The sequence below is a fragment of the Lepisosteus platostomus genome, chromosome 7, assembly GCF_059453375.1.
Source record: "Lepisosteus platostomus isolate fLepPlt1 chromosome 7, fLepPlt1.hap1, whole genome shotgun sequence".
NCBI lineage: Eukaryota > Metazoa > Chordata > Actinopteri > Semionotiformes > Lepisosteidae > Lepisosteus > Lepisosteus platostomus.
Window position 1 is genome coordinate 57,893,400 of NC_142617.1, and position 18,858 is coordinate 57,912,257.

At 48.1% G+C, this 18,858-nt stretch overlaps 1 protein-coding gene across 1 annotated transcript in view; it reads right to left on the bottom strand.

Annotated features, from left to right (window-relative positions):
• The window catches only part of igf1ra (insulin-like growth factor 1a receptor), a 143,322-nt gene that overhangs the window by 15,237 nt on the left and 109,227 nt on the right, over window positions 1-18,858 (bottom strand). The window contains exons 11-19 of the mRNA XM_088641401.1: window positions 9,646-9,926; window positions 8,421-8,557; window positions 7,899-8,061; window positions 6,251-6,356; window positions 4,891-4,961; window positions 3,547-3,776; window positions 2,238-2,345; window positions 1,236-1,395; window positions 475-604 (exon numbers count right to left, since the gene is read on the bottom strand). Of these exons, the coding sequence (XP_088497527.1) occupies window positions 475-604; window positions 1,236-1,395; window positions 2,238-2,345; window positions 3,547-3,776; window positions 4,891-4,961; window positions 6,251-6,356; window positions 7,899-8,061; window positions 8,421-8,557; window positions 9,646-9,926 (1,386 nt within the window). The remainder of the gene's footprint in view (window positions 1-474; window positions 605-1,235; window positions 1,396-2,237; window positions 2,346-3,546; window positions 3,777-4,890; window positions 4,962-6,250; window positions 6,357-7,898; window positions 8,062-8,420; window positions 8,558-9,645; window positions 9,927-18,858) is intronic.

Consider the following 18,858-nt stretch of genomic DNA (forward strand, 5'->3'; position numbering starts at 1 on the left):
TTCCCACTCAATATAAACAATAATCACTTCCAGAACACAGAAAGTTTTTTCCCCCCATTTACTTGGTCGATTCTGATCTGGCTTTTCTTCAGCAGTGTTGAACGGGGAATATTTTCCAGGGGCCCTTGCCGTGTCTGTAGTGTGGCCCTCTAGTCTAGGGGAAGCTGGAGTGCTGGGGCCCACTGTGCAACCTGCTGGATCCTGGTGAATGCACATCAATTCACAAGCGACAAGACGGCCACATACCTACTCCTCTATTCACCTTACTATCAGAGTCCATTCCGACATTTGGTCTTCAAAAGATTTTGAAAAAAAAAGGTCAGCCAAGATTTTTTTATTCAGCGAGAATTACAGCGGTTCAACTGTTACTGGGTGTTTCTGTCACTCGCTCCACAGTCAGCTAATGAAAGCAACGACAACCAGAGACAGACCGGTGTCTTCACTGGACCGAAAGGAAGCACTAGGGGCTCTTACCAGACATCCGAGTTGGTGGTGAACACCCCGTCCTTCAGCGATTCCGGGGACATCCAGCGCACTGGCAACAGGCCCTTCCCTCCTTTCCGGTAATAGTCGGTCTCGTATATGTCCCTGGTCATGCCGAAATCTAGAGCAACAGCAGACGGCCAACAATGAGGTGCGTGCAGCTGCCTCAGCCTTTGGAAAAAGCCGTCCAGGCAGGATACCGGCTCAGCATTTCCTTCAATAGACACACTGGGTCGCCGTGTGTACCTTGGTGGTGGTGGAGGGGAGTCCCCATTACCTGTAAAGCGCTTTGAGTGGAGTGTCCAGAAAAGCGCTATATAAGTGTAAGCAATTATTATTATTATTATTGTGTAACACGGAGCACTGCTATATTTGTCTGTTTGGCTCCTTCCAGTTATCGTCAGCTTTCCCCCTCTCCTTTTTGCTGGCCTGGTCCTGCACCATAGGCCTGACACTACACCACACCCTGAGGTCTTCAGCTATCGAAGAGTTTCATTTAACTACAAACCCAGTGACCCTGCTGTGTTGTTGAAGCCAAGACCCTTGGATCAATAAGCTACTAATGACCACACTGGGTTGAATGATCTCGTTTGTAATCTCTCTTACGCTCACGCCATTCTACAGCAAGGTTCTGACCGGCTACTTTATTTCTCTGATCTCAACTGGCAGGTTGAATTAAGCCGTTAAAGATGGATTAAGTGAGACATCACCACCGCATCTTCCAAAAGAGGAGCGCAACGTCAAGATCTCACCTCCGATCTTCACTGTGAAGTCTTCAGCCACCATGCAGTTCCTGGCAGCCAGGTCTCTGTGCACAAACTTGTTGGCGTTGAGATAGGCCATGCCATCTGCAATCTCGCCAGCCATCTGGATCATCTTTTTAAGAGGGGGCAGTGACTGGCTTGCAGATTTCTGGGACACAGAGATATTGGAAACTCAGATAAGGGGCTTTTTCTGCTGGTTTGCAGTAGAAGATCAGAACTGTGAAAGCGCACGTCACCACTCCTCACAGGTTTTAAAATCACTCCAATACCAAGTCTGTGAGCTAGAGGCCATGACCTGCTTCAGCTAATCACTCCCAATCAACTGTGCTTCACATCTCACTTTCTTCACCTGATTTCATGCACCAGGTAAAAGTAACTAATAAATATGTGTGCGGATATGCTCTCAATATATGGTTCAGAGAATATGACCACTAAGTACTATTACATATAGCCAGTATCTAGATCAGCCTGCAACTCCCAGCTGGCAGCCCACTGGAGCTCAGCAGGTGTGAGCCTGGTCAGTACCTGGATGGGAGTTAGTGGGGCTCACCCTGCAGTCTGTGTGGGTCCTAATGCCCCAGTATAGTGACGGGGACATTATACTGTAAAAAAGGTGCCGTTCTTCGGATGAGACGTAAAACCAAGGTCCTGACCCTCTGTGGTCATTAAAAATACCAGGGCATTTCTTGAAAAGAGTAGGCACGGTGTCCTGGACAAATTTCCCCCCTGGCCTTTACTAATCATGGCCTCCTAATATTCCCCATCTCTGAACTGGCTTACTCTGCTCTCCTCCCCACTGATAGCTGGTGTGTGGTGATCCCGTACAGCACTTTGAGTAGAGTGTCCAGAAAAAGGCTATGTAAGTGTGAGGGTTATTTATTATTACATCACAACTGGGACAGGGCAACAGAAAATCCTGACTTTTAATTTTGTTTTAGGAAGGAAAAAGTGGTTTATAGCTATTGTTCGTGGGGAAGGCGATGGAGGTACCTCTGGAGAACGTAGGGAACGTAGGTAGCTCTTGAGGTCACCTCGCGTCATCAGCTCCATAATGACTAAAGTAGGCTGTCCTTGTGATACCACTCCGAGCAGTCGAACCTGCGCCAATCGAACCACAGCAGAACAAGCCATCAGGACACCCTTCAGGCAAAGTCACGATGCTCATTATTACAACAAATCACCGGCACATCCATGAACGGCCATCGCAGTGCAGAGAGCATCAGGCCCATACAGCACAATCTAAACAAATACAGAGCACCAAAACAAAGTCACTGCTGGAAAGTTGGAGTCATTTTGAGCAACTGATCATTTGCGACTGAAGCAACTTGGTTGCACGAGCACAAGATCGCCTCAGTAAGAGTTGACTGGGCACAGACGACGAGGTTAATAAATTTCAATCCTGGTAAAAAAAACATGCAGAGTCAGTGGCTTTGCCGAGGGCTGAGGACGTGACCGTTATGTCAGACGCCCCGCCTTCTAGACTCGAATCCCGCTCAACGCGTGGGGTGACCTGGGATAATGAGTGGGGCTCCTGGGGCTCATGCCCGTGGGCGTCTTGGCTGGGTTAGAGGAACAGGACAGAATCCCACAGGACAGCATCTGCAACCTGGCGCAAAGCGAACACTGCAGACGTTCAGCCTGTATATCCTCCAGCAGCAGCCTCACGCACTCCTAGCCTGCAACCTCCACAGCAGAACCCCTGCAGATGGACCCTGCTCATGACCAATGCTAATTAGCATAATGAACAACGGCATAAGATAAAATCACTTTATTGGCCATATACAGTTTCTTGTATCAGGAATTCAGCTTTTCTCAGACCCCAGCTTGCTCTCCATGAGACACACAGACAGGGAGAGAAGCTTGGGGTCAGAGCGCAGGGTCAGCCATTTATACAGCACCCCTGGTGCAGCTGGGGTTAAGGGCCTTGGTCAGGGGCCCAAGGGAGTAGGATTCCTCTGCCGGCCGCGGGATACAAACCGGCAACCTTCCAGCCACAGGCGCAGATCCACCGCACCGCCCATATCTGTTCAATACCATATTAGTGCACCTGTTCCAAAAACGATCGGTAGGAGCCGTGTGACGTTATTGCGGTTCTAGGCGGTGAGGTGCTGTTGATGCTCAGCAATCGTGACAAAAGGGCACAGCGTTATTTCAGATTTACACATGGCTTCACCCTCCTGCATGACGAAACCCGTTCGTTTGCAAGTATGCTAGCGATTATTAGACCACCGTCGCCTCCCTCCTGGAAGACGCAGCCGCGGGCCGGGCAGCGCGGCAATGTGCAGCGCCCCGCACTCACCACATGGTGGCAGTTGAACTCCTTCATGACGGAGGCCTCATTCAGGAATTCAATGCGCTCCCTCATGCTGGCTGACTCGTTCACGGTCTTGATGGCCACCCTGGTCTCCGGCTCGTCTTTCACCACCCCCTTGGCAATCCCTTCGTACACCATCCCGAAGGAGCCTTGGCCCAGCTCGCGGCACATGGTGATCTTTTCACGGGGCACCTCCCACTCGTCGGGCACGTACACTGCGGACGACAGGGAACATGCCATCACAGTCACTCAGAGCTGGGGAGTGGTCCCCACTGGGGTCCTCATGCACAGTTTAAGGGCTCCTGGAATCAATGGAGCAGTGGATGGGGCCCCGGACGGGGCCCCGGACTCCCAGCTGGGGGGTCACGGGTTCGAATCCAGGGTGGGTTGCGGCTGTGGCGCCCCTGGCTGCGGTTCTACACTCACAGCGCACCTGTAAACTCCCTGGGGTACAAGAGGCCTTTACAGGTTGTCACTGGAAAAGAGAGCTCGTCAGCTATTCGTGTATCCGGTTAAAGAGATGCTCCGTTACCTCACAGAACTTGTTGTTATTGGAACTAGAATTTGATGGTCAGGATTTCATTTGTTTCCTTTTTTAATTTATGCTCCAAGTTCCGGATATGCCCTTGAAAGATCAAGACAACTGACAAAAAGCAGCACCCAAAATCAGAAACCATGATCTTCAGATGAAAGCACAGAGCCAGAGGGTTGGGGAGCACAGCTTCGATTCTGTGCGAAGTGGTATTCACAGCCCTGCCGTGTCCGACTTCCTCCAGACAACAAGCATGCTGTTGTTACCAGCTGTCTTTTGAGCAGAAACTAAGATTAAAAAGGACAATCAGGGATCCCCCATCAGCTCTGGCCCGAACAGGTGAACCCGTGTTCAGGACACTGACTGAAGAGCCCCCATTGCCAGTTGCAGGTCAGAGGTCAAGCCGGAGCTGAGTCAAGAACGGCGGTGACACGACTCAACTGGCAAAGCCTAACTGGGCGGCACAGTGATAGAGACGAAAAGAAGACAGCAGGCAATTCCAAAACAGGATCATCATAAAATCACAAGATTGTGGTACTGGTCAATGCTGCTTTTGTATTCCTTGGAACCCACCAACTGAACAGGCATGTAGTTAACAATAAAAGAGCCACAGCTGACGATGACTTGTAATACACTGCTGCAGAATTATTACCAGCTAGGAGCTGATCCTCAGAAACTGGGCAGTGAAAAACCACACAAGGACATTGCCTGCAATCTGAAGTGCCTCATTTGTTTTCTGGGAAAGCTTTAGCTGGAAGGCATGAATCTGACACCACCATTCCCAGGCCCACACTCACTCTCAGCAGCGCTGAAGTACTCTGGGTTGACAGAGGCATACAGAACTCCGTTCCCAAGCCTGTCACTGTTCCTGGGGAAACAAGATCACATATTTAGGACAGGCCGCTTGTTTTTAATAGCGTACAAGTGGAAAGAATTTACACTGAACAGAATGTACACTGTTTCCCCTGTCAAAAAGTTTTGCTAGTTTAATAAAAACAGAAAGGCTTTCAGCCCAGAAAAATAAGGTATGTAACCTCATGTGCCTCCTGATATCTGCAAAATATTTATGTTTTGAGCTAAATAAACCCTTGCTGAGAAAAATATTCCTTTAATATTTGTTGCCTCTTGTAACACTGTTGTCCCAGACAAAGAATTCCCCAGCGTAATCATATCAACATCAGAAACACTGTAAAGATGAGGAGACTCTGTAACTAAAAACAATCCCAGAACTGTATCCAGCTGTTTCTTGAAAGATCCAAGTGAGTCACCTTCAACAACATGGCCGGATAGTTTGTTCCAGAATCCCCTCCTCTCTCTGTAACAAGAAGCACCTCCTGTTTTTAGATCTTGGCACACTTGCTGTTTTGCTGCTTTTTCTGAACACTGGAGAGATTCAGTTCCTCTTACCTGTGTACAACACTCCTTTGACCAGGATCATCTGAATGTGTTCTTGTTGTGCTCAGTCTGATTTATCATCCCTTTTCTAACTATTCTTTTCACTGTACTTTCAGCAGTCTGATAGTTATTTTTATTGCTCTGTAACCAGGGAGTGCTACAATCTTCAGAAGGACATGTCTGGCAGCACTATGTTGTGGGGCTCCACATAAATTGCCCATGGTTAAAAAATGTACCACACACTTAAAACCTGGACCCATTTAAGGAGAGTGTGATCGTGCTCTTGGTATGACTTCCCAGAAGGTGCGAATTTAAGAAGAAGTGTGATGTGTGACTAAAAAGTAACTTAATCGTTTAGTTCTTGTTAGTTTGCTCCTTTCAGGCCAAGAGAAAAAAAGCTTTAAGATTCCTAAGCATGAGTCTGGGATGAGCTCTGCGTGACTGTGACCCGGACAAGGAAGAAGCAGCTTTCCGATTGCAGATGAGTGGATGACAGCCACAGGGCACAACTTTTGGTTGGTGCCAATCATTCCTGTTCGTTGTCCTCCCAGTGTTCAGATGCCAAGTCTTCGGAATTCTAACCGGAGGATTGTCAACCTGCCCGTGCTCCAGGACAGAAGCACAACTGCTTTGGTCCACAGTTCTGCTTTGCAAGAGTACACATAAACCTGGCACTAATGTGCGCTTAACACCACAGAAACGAGAGACGGGGCAGCAGGCATGCCCAAATCTCTGCCCACAAACTAGCTTTGGCATACTCACCTCTTCTTGTTAAACACAATGAGCACCACCACCAGGACAGCCAGGCCCAGCAGCACAATGACGGGAATGATGATCATGAGATAGAACATGTTCTCATATTTTGTGGCTGTAGAAAGAAGAACAGAAGCCAAAATTAAATTCTAGCACAGTGGTAGCTCCACGGGACCTCTCCTTTATATCAGAAAATTCTGCATGCTGCACTGCAACACCAGGGACTCATCTCTCCGACCTCCTGTTCTGCTGAGCGGTAAGTCTCTGTGCATTGGAATGCTGTCCATTTGAGAAACACAACTCAATTATTTGAAAAAGCCACCTTCCCTCTGCTTTTTCGCTCTTTCCTTATGAGCACGTGCTTCCTGTTTACGAAGTCAGCTATGTCTCTCAGGCACAATATCAATGCTTTGAAATCCAATCCCACCATTTAATGTGCAACACAACACTGGACAAAGGCAAACAGCAGCACTCAGGGTACCACAGGGGTCACCCACAGGCACTCATGTGGAAAGAGGATGGATTTGTTATACCCAAACGACCCATTACATTCAAGTCATTTTATGAGACTGTTCTATAGCTATGACTCCCACAGTGCACGGGGACAATAGGAACCTGCAGTTTCTCCTAGAACTAGTGCTGGAGATTTGCTTACATTTAAATGGTATTTTTCTCAGATTAAAGAAATCACTTAAAGGCACAATGGAGTTGTAGCCTGAGTTTCCAATACGTTGATCACCCCATTCTTAAGATGCTGCAGAAGTAGTTGGTAGGTGAATAGCTGCTTACTTAAATAAAAGTTTAAAATCTTGATGGTCTGCTGTACAAGAAACAAGCTGATAAAATGCACTGCTGATAAAGCATTGCAGTATGTTTGCTTGGTCACACGCAAACACTAAAACACAGGTATAAACAGATCACACTGATCTCTCAATGTGTAACAAAAAGAAGTTGAGGACAGCACAGCATTTCAGAGAGTGATTCTCTTCATGCACTAGGTATGCATAGCACTTTTGTAGGAGTTTTGTAAATCCTTTTCACAATGATCTCTCCCAACAGGTACGACCAATTTCTAGACATTAAAGTATTAATGTGCAGTTATCAAAGTGACTTCAAGAAAGCAAAGATAAACCAATATGCCTCAGGCGATAGTGGCTCGCGGCACTGCCAGATTACAAAATCAAGCGATTTTAATCAAGAGCCATCCAAGCGTACATGAGAAGCTCCTCTCTAACCTCCATCTTGCCCTACTACACAGCTTGAAAGAGGCTGGAGAGCCAGAGGAATCGCTGCCGTGCTGCTAGGAGATTAAGGCCAGCCACCCCCTGCTCTGTCCTGGGGTCACTGTGCCAGCTCTGTGCCACACAGGGAATCCAGGTCAAAGCCAGCCAGGGGTATTATCACCGAAGCCCGAACTGCTTCCGTCTGGGCTACAGCCTGGCCCAACCCGCGCTCCGGACTCTGAGCGGTCATGGAGAAGTGTTGTTAGAAACCCAGACGGCTCCAGACCGGATAGCACTCGCTTCAGCGCGGCCAGTCCAGAATGCACTCCCTCTGACTAAGTCTCGTCTGTCAGATACACGGACACATTCACAGAACATGCTTCTGTTACTGGGACAGGGAAAAAAAATCTTGGGCAGCCTTGCAGTGTCCTTACGTTTGGCTTGCACATAGAAGTTCACGGCCTCCGTCCAAGATCCATTTCCAGCCAGAGAAGTGGCCCGCACCCGGGCAGAATAGTTGCCATGCCCCAGGTTCGACAGTCTGGCCCATCCGTGAGTCTTGTAGTGCTGCCGGGAGACGCATTCGTGTTTCTCCATCTCAAAAGAGAAAGAGAAAACTGCGGTCAGTCACGTGCTCTAACCAGCAAGCCAGCGATCTCATAGGAGGGATTTAGATTTGGCTGCTAAAAGCAAATGGTCGAAAAACAAGGGAATAGGGACACAATATTAAAATGTTTAAAAATTCCAAAACTAAATAATTTTCAAGGATACAATTTTGCATTAAAAAAACTGGGGGGGGCAAATCCAGAGCATGTCCCGCTATCCAACTACAATTCGCTTATGACTGAAGAGCTACTTCATGTGGAAATAAAATTGAGGCAGAAAGAAAAAAGCTTCCGGAAGGAAATGCGGGCAGTGTGGTTTGCCTCATAATATAGACCTTCCTAGGCACTCACCTCCGCGGCCTGACGGAACTTAATCTCGTACATCAGAACAAGACCATTGGGATTCACCGGTTCAGGCCACTTGAGCAAAACACTGTCATCCTCGCCCTTCTCCCATGCCACCAGCCCCGGGATGTCATCAGCTTTGTCTGAAAGGTAACAAAATAAACCATACAGTTGGAAACGTTCAGCTCTGCAAACAAGAAATACCAGAGAAAGATTTAGTATCCACCCTTGCCTGTCCACGGTTTAGGCAACGAATATGAAACAATGCTAACTGAGCATCATGAGTAGACCATATCTACGACAGGCAGGAGGTTCCCATCATTCTCACTGGTCAGAACAACCCCTCAGATCTCATTCCTTCTGAAACCCAGTGGTGCAACAGTCAGTTCAGTCTCGCCCACCTTTGCCCTCGTCACATCCTCGGCCATTCTGCCACAGGAAGAGATGGATTTGGGCTGCAGATATTTCCGAAACTGAGGAATACGTGCCACATCTCTGAGTTTGAAGGTGGTGAGGGGAACAGGGCCACTGACTTTCACACACCTGAACATCAGAGGTTTTGAGCACACACAGTCTCCAGATGAAATGTTGTATGGGTTTCATTAGGTGTCAACCAATACGTCTAATAAATGCAGACTGTAAAGACTATGAACAGTATAAAGAGTAAGGATTTCACATTGACAAAAATGTAGCAGAGAGTTACACTAACAACGTCCCATACAACATTAATGCGATTACTTATCAAAGCAGATATATTACCACATTACAATACCCTTTGTAATTGTTTAGCGACAAAGATTTGAGTTCAGTTAAAAAACAGTGGCTTCCACTTTTACATGTGAAGACAGAGAAATCTTGGTGCAAACACTGGGAGACACTGACAAACTTGAAGCAGAACTGCAGATTGTGTTATGCATGTGTTGTTCCTGAAGGGCCAAAGTAGTGAATATTTTTATTCATTCAAAGCCGTTTACAACACTTTTTCTTTCAGAAAAAAGAGGTACATCTTTACGATCAGAGCTGAAGAAAGTCTGGCACAAGCTCCCCAGCTAGTTCAAAGGTAGTTGTAAAACATGTCTTCAAACCTGGAGGGCAGTGTGAACATGCCCCAGTTAAACGAGGGGGTCCAGGTGTAACCCGCTCCCGCAGTTTGCCCCCCCCCCCCAGCGCATAGTGGGCTCTGTCAGCTTCTGGGGGGGAGGGGGCAGCGGGAGAAGGTGGGGCGACTGACCTGCAGGCTTGGTCCTGGAGAAGACGAAGGCGGCAGCGCTGCAGTGCTTGACCTCGTGGTTGCAGGCGTGGATGTCGATGCGGTACACGGTGAAGGACTGCAAGTGGGAGATCTCCGTCCATTCCCGCCCGTGCACCTTGGCCTCGTAGAAGGGATATTCCCGCTGGCTGGGCTCCAGCTCCGTGCCGTTGCCCTCCGGCCCCGTGGCGTTCCCGCCCGTGGTGCGTGGCAGGCTGGCGTTGGCCACGGCGAAGATGTCTCGGCGCCGACGGTCTGGCGGCCTGGGATTGGGTGGAGGAGGAGGTGGCAGCAGAGGGGCAGGAAGAAGGAAAACACAACAATTAAGAGCTGCTGAGAGTGACGGGAGAAAGAGACTCAGGACGGGTCCCCCAGGGAGAGAGAGAGGTCAGAAGAGGAGCAAGCTGGGTGAGAGAGGAAGAAAGTGGCGAAGACTACAGGCTACCCATCCACAGGACGATGTGACAAGAAATGTGATCTCAATTCATCCTTTCCCTTTTCTGCAAAGCCAGTCTCTTAAAACATACAGCCCCCCCCCCCCCCCCCCGCCCGCCCAGCACTCTTCAAAACAGCCGAGGGAGCAGAACACAGGCGCCAGGAGTTTTACAGGATGCCGATCTCTGCAAAGGACTTGGCTCTCGGGCTGCTGTCAATACCTCTTCCATCAAGGGCGTTTGGCAGGAAAAGATTACTGCTCCTCACAGTGAGAAATAAATCTGGTTTAAGGCACTGCCCATAAGAGGTGTCCCTGATAATGCCGCTCGTTTCGGCGGCTCACCTTCTCTGTAAAAGGGATGGTGATTGAGAGAGAGAGAGATGAAAGCAGAATAAGGAGAGGCACAGCAACAGTTTTGCTTGAGGTAGTGGACTTGCGACCAGGTGCGTCCTGTTGGTACACTGACGACTCTCGCACAGCAGCAGCACAACACCACCGCCAGAGCTCTCACCGACACAGCACAGTGCCATCAACACCAGTCCAGTCACAGCTCAACAACGAGCGAAGCACTACAGTACGGACAGCCTGAACTTTACACCACATAGGAAAGATCTTACCTAAAACTCTTACTGCATCGGACAGTGCTTCCAACATAAAGAGAAAGGCACAGACCACAGGGAAACCGCATAGGTCAAATGGTGAGGCTTAGAAAGAAACTAATCACTCTGTGCCCCTTGTTTCCTGGGTTGCTCCGTTCTCCACTATGAGAAGTTTTATTGCTATGCAAATGAATCCTAGTCCAAAAGACCAGTGAAGACAGACCGCGTGGTGTCTCTTTAATGAGCTGAGCTGAGCACAATGTCCCCATGTGGACAAAATGTCACCCCCACACTCTTAAGAAATGACAACCCCAGCTCTTAGCCCTCGGCACTGTGGCGCTGTTGGCAGGGCACAGGCTGGGGCAGCAGCCAGGGCAGGCGGTCTCCTGCTGGCTTGCAGTGACACTCACCAGCCCCTCTCCTGTCAGGCCCTGTGGAGTCAGCAGCGAGTCAAACGACAGGAGCACGTGTGTGTCTCATTCCCTCCCAAGGGCTGTAGATGAACAGCCGAGTCTTAACGCTATCATCACTTCTGATCGAGTAGGCGGCGTAATAATTAATTGAAAAAAAATCAATAATGTTTTTTTTTTTTAAATGCACTACACCATGTGGATCATCGTTTGTCCAAAACTCGTTACCCAATTGTCGCTCTGGACTCGGACATCTGCACAGCTGTAAAACGGGCAGGAGCAAACTAGAAGACACGAACAGAGAGGGGACGCCTGGGCGTACGAGCCTGCAAAGAGCCAGTGAGGCTCCCAGGCAAGCCGGTCAGCAAGCAAGGGGTCTCGAGGGGCCGACGCCGGGCTGGGGCTCTCGGGGGGCCGGCACGATGTCAAGCGGCCATGTGAGCTCAAGCCCTTCAGTATGCTGCAGAACGGACGGCTGTTCTGTTGCTCTCAGAAACTGCACCATTAGATGTGGGGCGCCCGAGTGCCCTGCCTTACAGTCGGAGGCTGTGCATGCTGCAGTTTACCCCCCGTCCTTCCAGAGCCCCCAGAGCTCGGCTGTGCAATGAGGTCACTGGGCACGGGGGAGTCCCTATGAACCCAGAATGAGCTGCCTCTATCCCCACAAGGCGTGCTCGCCTCTTCTCCACCTCCTGAACCCGACTGCAAGTGCCGGCATCAACTGAGACGGAAAGCTCTGGTAGGTAAAGAGGGAGTTTATTCTGTCCAGAGCTCTGGACTCACAATGCCAGCCTTGTCCCACGTGACGTCATCTTGCTGTAAAACACCGGGATCGGAATGCACTTCATTTTGTTTAAATTTGTATTTCTCTTAAATGAAGGCATTAGCCATGGCCTCGGGGAGAGACGAAAACATTTCTTTTAAAGCACACAGAAGGACAAATGCATCACCGTAGTATGGATTTTAGAAAAGTTCCCTTTAATAGCCAATTGCAGAATAAAAAAAAAAACTTTTTAGAATCTATATATGAAGTTTGTAGACTGATTATGTGTTTTTCAAACTGCAGGCATAGGAGGTCAGAAAGGGTCAGATCATTATTTACAACCCACACATGACATTACCAATGTCTGTATCAGTGGAGGTAGATATACAACATTGCTTTGTTGGGCACTGGATTATTCTTATTAGCATTTAAAGCTCTCACGCTTTCCAGAGGTGCAAGATGGGCTCAGGTCTTTGACACTTACTGATTATTCTACTTGCAGTGAAAACAACCCTGAATAAAACTGAACAGAAACGAAATGGAAAAACAGAAAACACAAAAAGGTACGCTTTTTTGTGGCATCCTCTGAAATGTTAGGGTGGAAACTGTAGTTTAGTGAACTGGCTGCCTATGGAACGATGAATAATATAAGGGGATACTCCCGTCTAAAGTATTTTCCCGGGGCAGGGGTGAGGGGCAGTTTTGCACTGGCTTGGCAGAGCAGGACCATGCTTGTAGGGACCTGTGATACAAGGGTCAGTTTGGGCTCAGGCCAGGAAACTGCTTATGGCAACCCCTACCCTTCATCACACTCCCATCCATTAGAACGCCCGACATGCCTCACTTTATGTCTGTAGTTCTACTTCTGAAACGCACTTCTCAAAGCGCTCCGCATGTGAACGAATTTGTTACCTACTACGGCATCTCGAGTTTCCACTCTTCCTTGTGAGCAATAAACTTTACGGCTTGAATTTAAAAGTCAAAGTTCAATTAAACCGGTTGCCGGGCGGAGCCCAGCGGGGAAGGCAGCTGTACGGGCCGGGCCGGGCGCTGACCGAGGCTGGGGAGGGGAGAGTCCAGCCCCTCCTGCTGCGGCGGGACACGTTCGTGTAACCCAACGAAACAAAAGCAATGAAGGTATGAACACCAAAAGCAGAAACACGCAATGAGGAGCTCACTCCAGACGTGTCACCACACGGAGACGGACACCGACAGAGACGGAAGCAGGGCGACCGCCTCAGCACACAGGGGACGTGAGCGCACGCCACAGCGCGGCCTTACCTAGCATCGCCCGTAAGAGACGTGTAACGATTCGCTCTTTTGGGATCTCTGAAAAGATTAAAACATGGTCCTGCGTTTTATTCCACTACGGGCAAAATCCAGAGAGAGAAACAAACACGTGGAAGGACGGACCGATGGACATTAATAAGAAGGAACGCCGGGACACGCTGACTCGGGAAAACGAGCGGGAAGGGGGGAGGTGTGACATCAGGATACGGGGGGGATGCAGATAATGCAAGACAACCCGTGACTACAGCAACACAAGACGGGATGTTCGGATACTGTACCTGGGATCTACAGCCTGCGATTTACGACCTGTGGCTAGGCTCGTGGTTACGAAAAACCGAAAAACGCCTGATCAAAGTGCTCAGGCTTTCCAAATGAGTAACTAGATTGGCTGGCCTCTCACAAAATGGAGATATAAAATATAAAAAAGTTGGAACAGCTTGCAGGAAACCTGCTCAGTGTAGGACAATAAGCAATGGTGCATGTATCGCAGTCGATCTTGGGGATATGGGACTATGGGTGACGTGTCCATAATGTAAATACTGAAATATTATAACACTACATCCAAAGTCTTTGTCTCAGTGTTCAGATGACCAATATAAAGGCCAAACAGAAAGGGCTAAGTTTTGATTTTCTTTGAAAGTACTAGCAACAGCGCTAACAATTAAATGACAAGCATAGAATACAAAAACACTGGAATATCGATTTGTTTCAGTTACTGACATCCAGTACTGCTAGCAGAGGTTTATGAACTCTGGTTAGTATATAACTCAAGAACGATATTTGTTAAGCCACACGCTGCCCTATTTCACCGCTTGAGAACGCGAAAGGCCAGGAGAGCGAGCTCTGGGCCTTCACTCCAGCCTGCGCCCACAGACAAGGGACAGGCCAGGGTCAGTCCAGCCCTCAGACACAACCTACGACACCGCCGGGAGGGAAGAAGAGAGAAGGTTAAGCAGCTGGGAGTGACCCCCACACCGGTCACTCCTCCCCCTCGCAGACAGATAACTGAAGAGAGAGAAAATACAACACAGGGTTTAGTCGGATCTTCTGCTTGTACCTCCAGCCTCACGTGCCTGTCAGGAAAATAACTGGTGAGAAAAGGGCAGTCTGAGAGTCTCTCACACAGCAGCTGGCCCCTAAACAAAACCTTCACAGTGTTTACCAGAGACGCCAACCTAATCAATCCTACAACCCATACAGGAACATCCCACAGCCTGCTTCATTTATCTTGGTGAAACATTTACCCTGGTCAGCGCGCCAAGAGGGCCGCAGGTGAGGGCACAGGGCTTGTTTCACAGGAACTCGGGTGCCTGTGATCCAATTAACGAACTCCAAGGCCCTGGCCCTTCGAGCCAGTCCCCGAGTCGTTGTGCACTTCAGCTGCGTCGTAATGAAGGGAATCATTTGCAAATCACCTTAAATAAAACCCCTCTTATGTATAAACAAAACATTAAGTTATTTGCACACGAAAATCATTATTGACAGCACATATATTAGTGTCACATTTCAATCTTATGTGTTGTGCACTGTATTGTTATTAACATTGCATTGATTGTACACATCTTGTAAAGTCCACTGGATGTTGTATGTATTCTGCATTGAACTGTTTGTATTGTCTCTTTATAGGTGGACGATAAAGTAGATTCTGTTTTAACGACTCAGGAAGGATAAAAAAAGACACAGCTCCACAGGAACAGTTTGAGATGCCTTCTCTAACTTCATACACTTCTTAACTTAAAAACAGCATGTGTATTATAATTGCAAAGCATGTAATGCCACTTAGTGGTTGAGATCACCCTGTATTACCCATTTGTAGAGGTTTAGATCGCTTGATCAGTTAAGTGAAAAATTTAATTAAGGTCACTCTGCTCCTCGAGAATTGTCAGAAAGCTGTTCTACATGTTCTCTGAATTTTAACAAACTGCTTGCTTAATCAATAACAATTAAACTGCCACAGCCCTTTTAAAATGTGCTGCTGTAAGGGTGACATACAGTACAACAGTTGTTGGACTGCAGCTCTTCAGGACTAAGGCAGGAGACTTCCGGTTTACAGGATTTGATTCAACGTGTTGTCCTACATAACACAGAACACCTTAGTCATCTCCAGCCCCCTTAGTTCTCCCTGAACCTACTTACAAACAGCGTAATAGGAGTGGTATATTTCTATAAATTATATATAAATACACTATCCAAATGCACTGAAACACCCAGCTTCTGCAATTCAGGGTTGCTGCGAATATGAAAACAAAATCTCTTGGAACAGGGCAGCTATTGATGCTGATCACTTTATGCCAGGCAAGGCAAAGAAAGGGAGAAACTGCCAGGAATGGTGCAGTGCAGAACCCTAAAGAAGAAGGGTCAGGAGTGTTGGATCAGCTGGACTACTACAGACTGAGTCTGTTCAGCTGCTCCATCTGATCGGGCAGAATCTCATAACCCCAGAAGAACCTGTCTCCAGACATGCTTCCAAGAAACAGCCAGCTTATTTCAAAAAGTTCTGAATTACTAATAATAATAATTATAATAATTGCTTACACTTAAATAGCGCTTTTCTGGACACTCCACTCAAAGCGCTTTACAGGTAATGGAGACTCCCCTCCACCACCACCAATGTGCAGCATCCACCTGCACCTAAACCTACTTGTTTAACTTTAAAAAGTGCCTGCAAAATTACCGTCCAGTCGCCGGCTCAACGTGCACTGGTCAATCAGGACACTCGAGCCTCTGCTCCCACAACACGTAACTGATACACAATGTAAAAAAAAGTCTAATACGCTATAAAAAGGCTGAACAATTTGAGAAGAAAAGCCAACCTGTCTGGCATTTTTCCAAAATCCCAGATGAGGGTTAACGAAAGATGCCAAAAGACACGAGTGGTTTGCCGCGTTCCTGCCTCGAGCAGCTGGAAGACGAAGCGGGCTCGGCCCCTGCGCTGTGCGCAGGAACCATCCCGAGGGAAGGAGCGGGCCAGTCTGTGTGTGTCCTGCAGGAGGGAGCCTGGCGTGACGGACCCGCCTGCGCCTCTGCCGCGGCCCCCCGGGGAGGGGACAACGAGAAGGGGAGCGTTGTCCCTCATGCCCCATCAGAATAAACCTAGCGTTTTCTCCCAGTGCCACAGAAAGACAATCTGAAGAAAAGAAAATGCTTTAAAAGGTGTTAAACGTGTTAGGCGCTGCACGGCCTGGCTTTTTCTAAAGAATCCTGACAGGAATGAAACTAGTAACTGCGGCTGCTGACCTGAAAAACATACATATTTTTTTAGAACAAAAACAAAACTGACAAGACATCTGTGTTCCCCTGCCCTTTTGGGGTGCTGTTTCCTTAAACTACAAAAAGTGCGTTTCAACACAAACGCGGCTAAAAACCAAGATGACGGAAATGGATAACAATGGAAGCCCAAGGAGGACTCACTCCCCACCCAGCGTGACCACCACACCTGTCCTCGTCTACACACAGCACACCCTGGACTTAACAGACTTCAGGTACAATGGACATGATCCGCAAAATCCCTAATGTCCGGCGAGCCTCCGGACAGCCCGAGGCAAAGCCCTCAGATCTGCTCCTGCCCAGCTGTTTTTTCATTTTTGTGCGCAGGCGCGAGGCGAGGACGCGGAGCCAGGAGCTAGAACTTCGGCACTTCTGCGGTTCCACAGGTCCGCAGGAACTAGAACTAGGACTACGGTGCAAAGAAACGGTGTCCGATATGACATTTTGGTAAAATGTCACGGGGACGCAACGTGGAGTGGATCGTTGTTGGTGCTGGAGCGTGTGGATCAGTAGGAGGAGACTGTGCCGTCTTGGGCTGTGCGGCAGCATGCTGTTGGAGTGGAAATTCATGCTGAAGCTCATAGCAAGCAAAGCACACAAACATCCCTTCCGCTGCTAGCTCATGGCTTTACAGTACATTACTTCTGTTGTAAAAATGCGGTACTTCAGATTACTGATTGTTTTATAATATCTTATTAAACGCACTGCACTGTAATTGCCATTTTAGAGTTTTCATTCATTACTGATCAGTTATGGTGCTATGTTCCGTGATGGCTGGGGGCCACGATTATCGGACAGCTCTTCCCCCTGCGGCAGTGCCATCATGATGTTTACATACAGCTGCAGGATGTATGAATGATTTCATGCGGATTTGCCAGCCCAGACCTGGGGCTCACAAGCAGAACTAGGGGACACTCCTGCAATTCTTCACCTGCTGCTTACACTCGGGCTGCTTGCGCGACCTCAGGAGCCACCAGCCGAGCAGCGCGACAGCGAGCCCCAGAACAGCCGAGATTCCTGGGTGGGAAAGGCCAGACGAATCGGATCTCCTCAAGTCTGCGCTGGCTGAATGGAGGGGATCTTCCCTTTATTTCATTAGTATTCCAGATGGCTTCGCTGTGCATTTCCTGGCAGCCAGGCTGCCGGTTTGACAAAGGGAGCGAATGCGAGGAGGGGGTGCGAAATGGGAAACATTTCCTCTGTCTTCAGTTTCCTTTTTTGTTTTGGAAATCGTGAACTTTGTAACTTTATTAGGCGCTCTGAAAGCCTGAAAGCACCCTGCCCCCAGTAAAGGCAGGCCGTGTGTTTGTCTTGGGGCTGGCGGATGTTTCTCGCCTGTGAAATCTCCTAGACTGGCGGACTGCTGCTGCATCCATCCAAGGATGATGAAACACCACAACAAAAATGTTGCAAGAATCTGGCTGACCAATACCATGTTGGTGTCAGAGTGCCTTAACCAGCATTGTAGTGGTAACAGGGCTTCACTCCTCCACGTCTTAAGAAATATTTGAACCGTAGGAGACACTTCATTCCAGCACTAACACATTAAAGAGTCTCATCGGGATTTTCCAAACTCGCACAAAGGTGCCCAATAAATGAAGCCGATACAGGCTAAGTGCAGCACACCTGATCAGCTACCACACCCTGTTTTTGGGGTGGTTACAGGTTAAACATAGACAGGCTGGCCTGCCGTTCACAGCTGATGAAGAACAAACATTCGCAATGACTACATCTGAGCAGAGAAATATCACTTAATTAAAAAATATATATATTCTTCAAAGAGTCAAGATTCAGACCTTTTATCTATGCCTCTTCGACTATTTTTTTTAAGAGTAGCGCCCAATTAATATTTTGATTAAGCTAGTAATCAAATTATCTTAAAAGACGCATCAGATTATTCAGATGAACCGATGTACTTTAGAGAGAAGAACTTTATTCTTTTGGTTATATTTTTCTTTAGACGTACAGTATCTTGGTACCTCGGCTGCATGTAACCTTTGAAACGCATCTAGAATGAATGCCCATATTTTTTGCTTTTCAGCCTATAAACTAGGTGCATTCAGAGGCTGTGTGCAACATTTGCTAATCAAACATTCTGCTCAAAACATCCTTCTTTTAAAGTACAAGTGTTCATTACATCACCAAACAGCGTTCCAACACTAATAAAATTCCCACTACACCACTAACCTTAACTGAGCCATTCTGGGTGAGGATCCCAGCCCCAGAACAAAACCAAACTCCACCAGCCAAACAACTCTGCTGCATAGGCCTAACCTCACCTTACCGAAAATGACATCCAAGTGAAAAGAAAAACACAACTCATCATGAAAAGATCAAAAGATCAAGCAGAAACCTGCAAATACTGATGTCATCTTCCTCCCGATGACCAGGGCTGAGAAAGGCTGTCTCCTTCAGTTTCACTCAGGATGA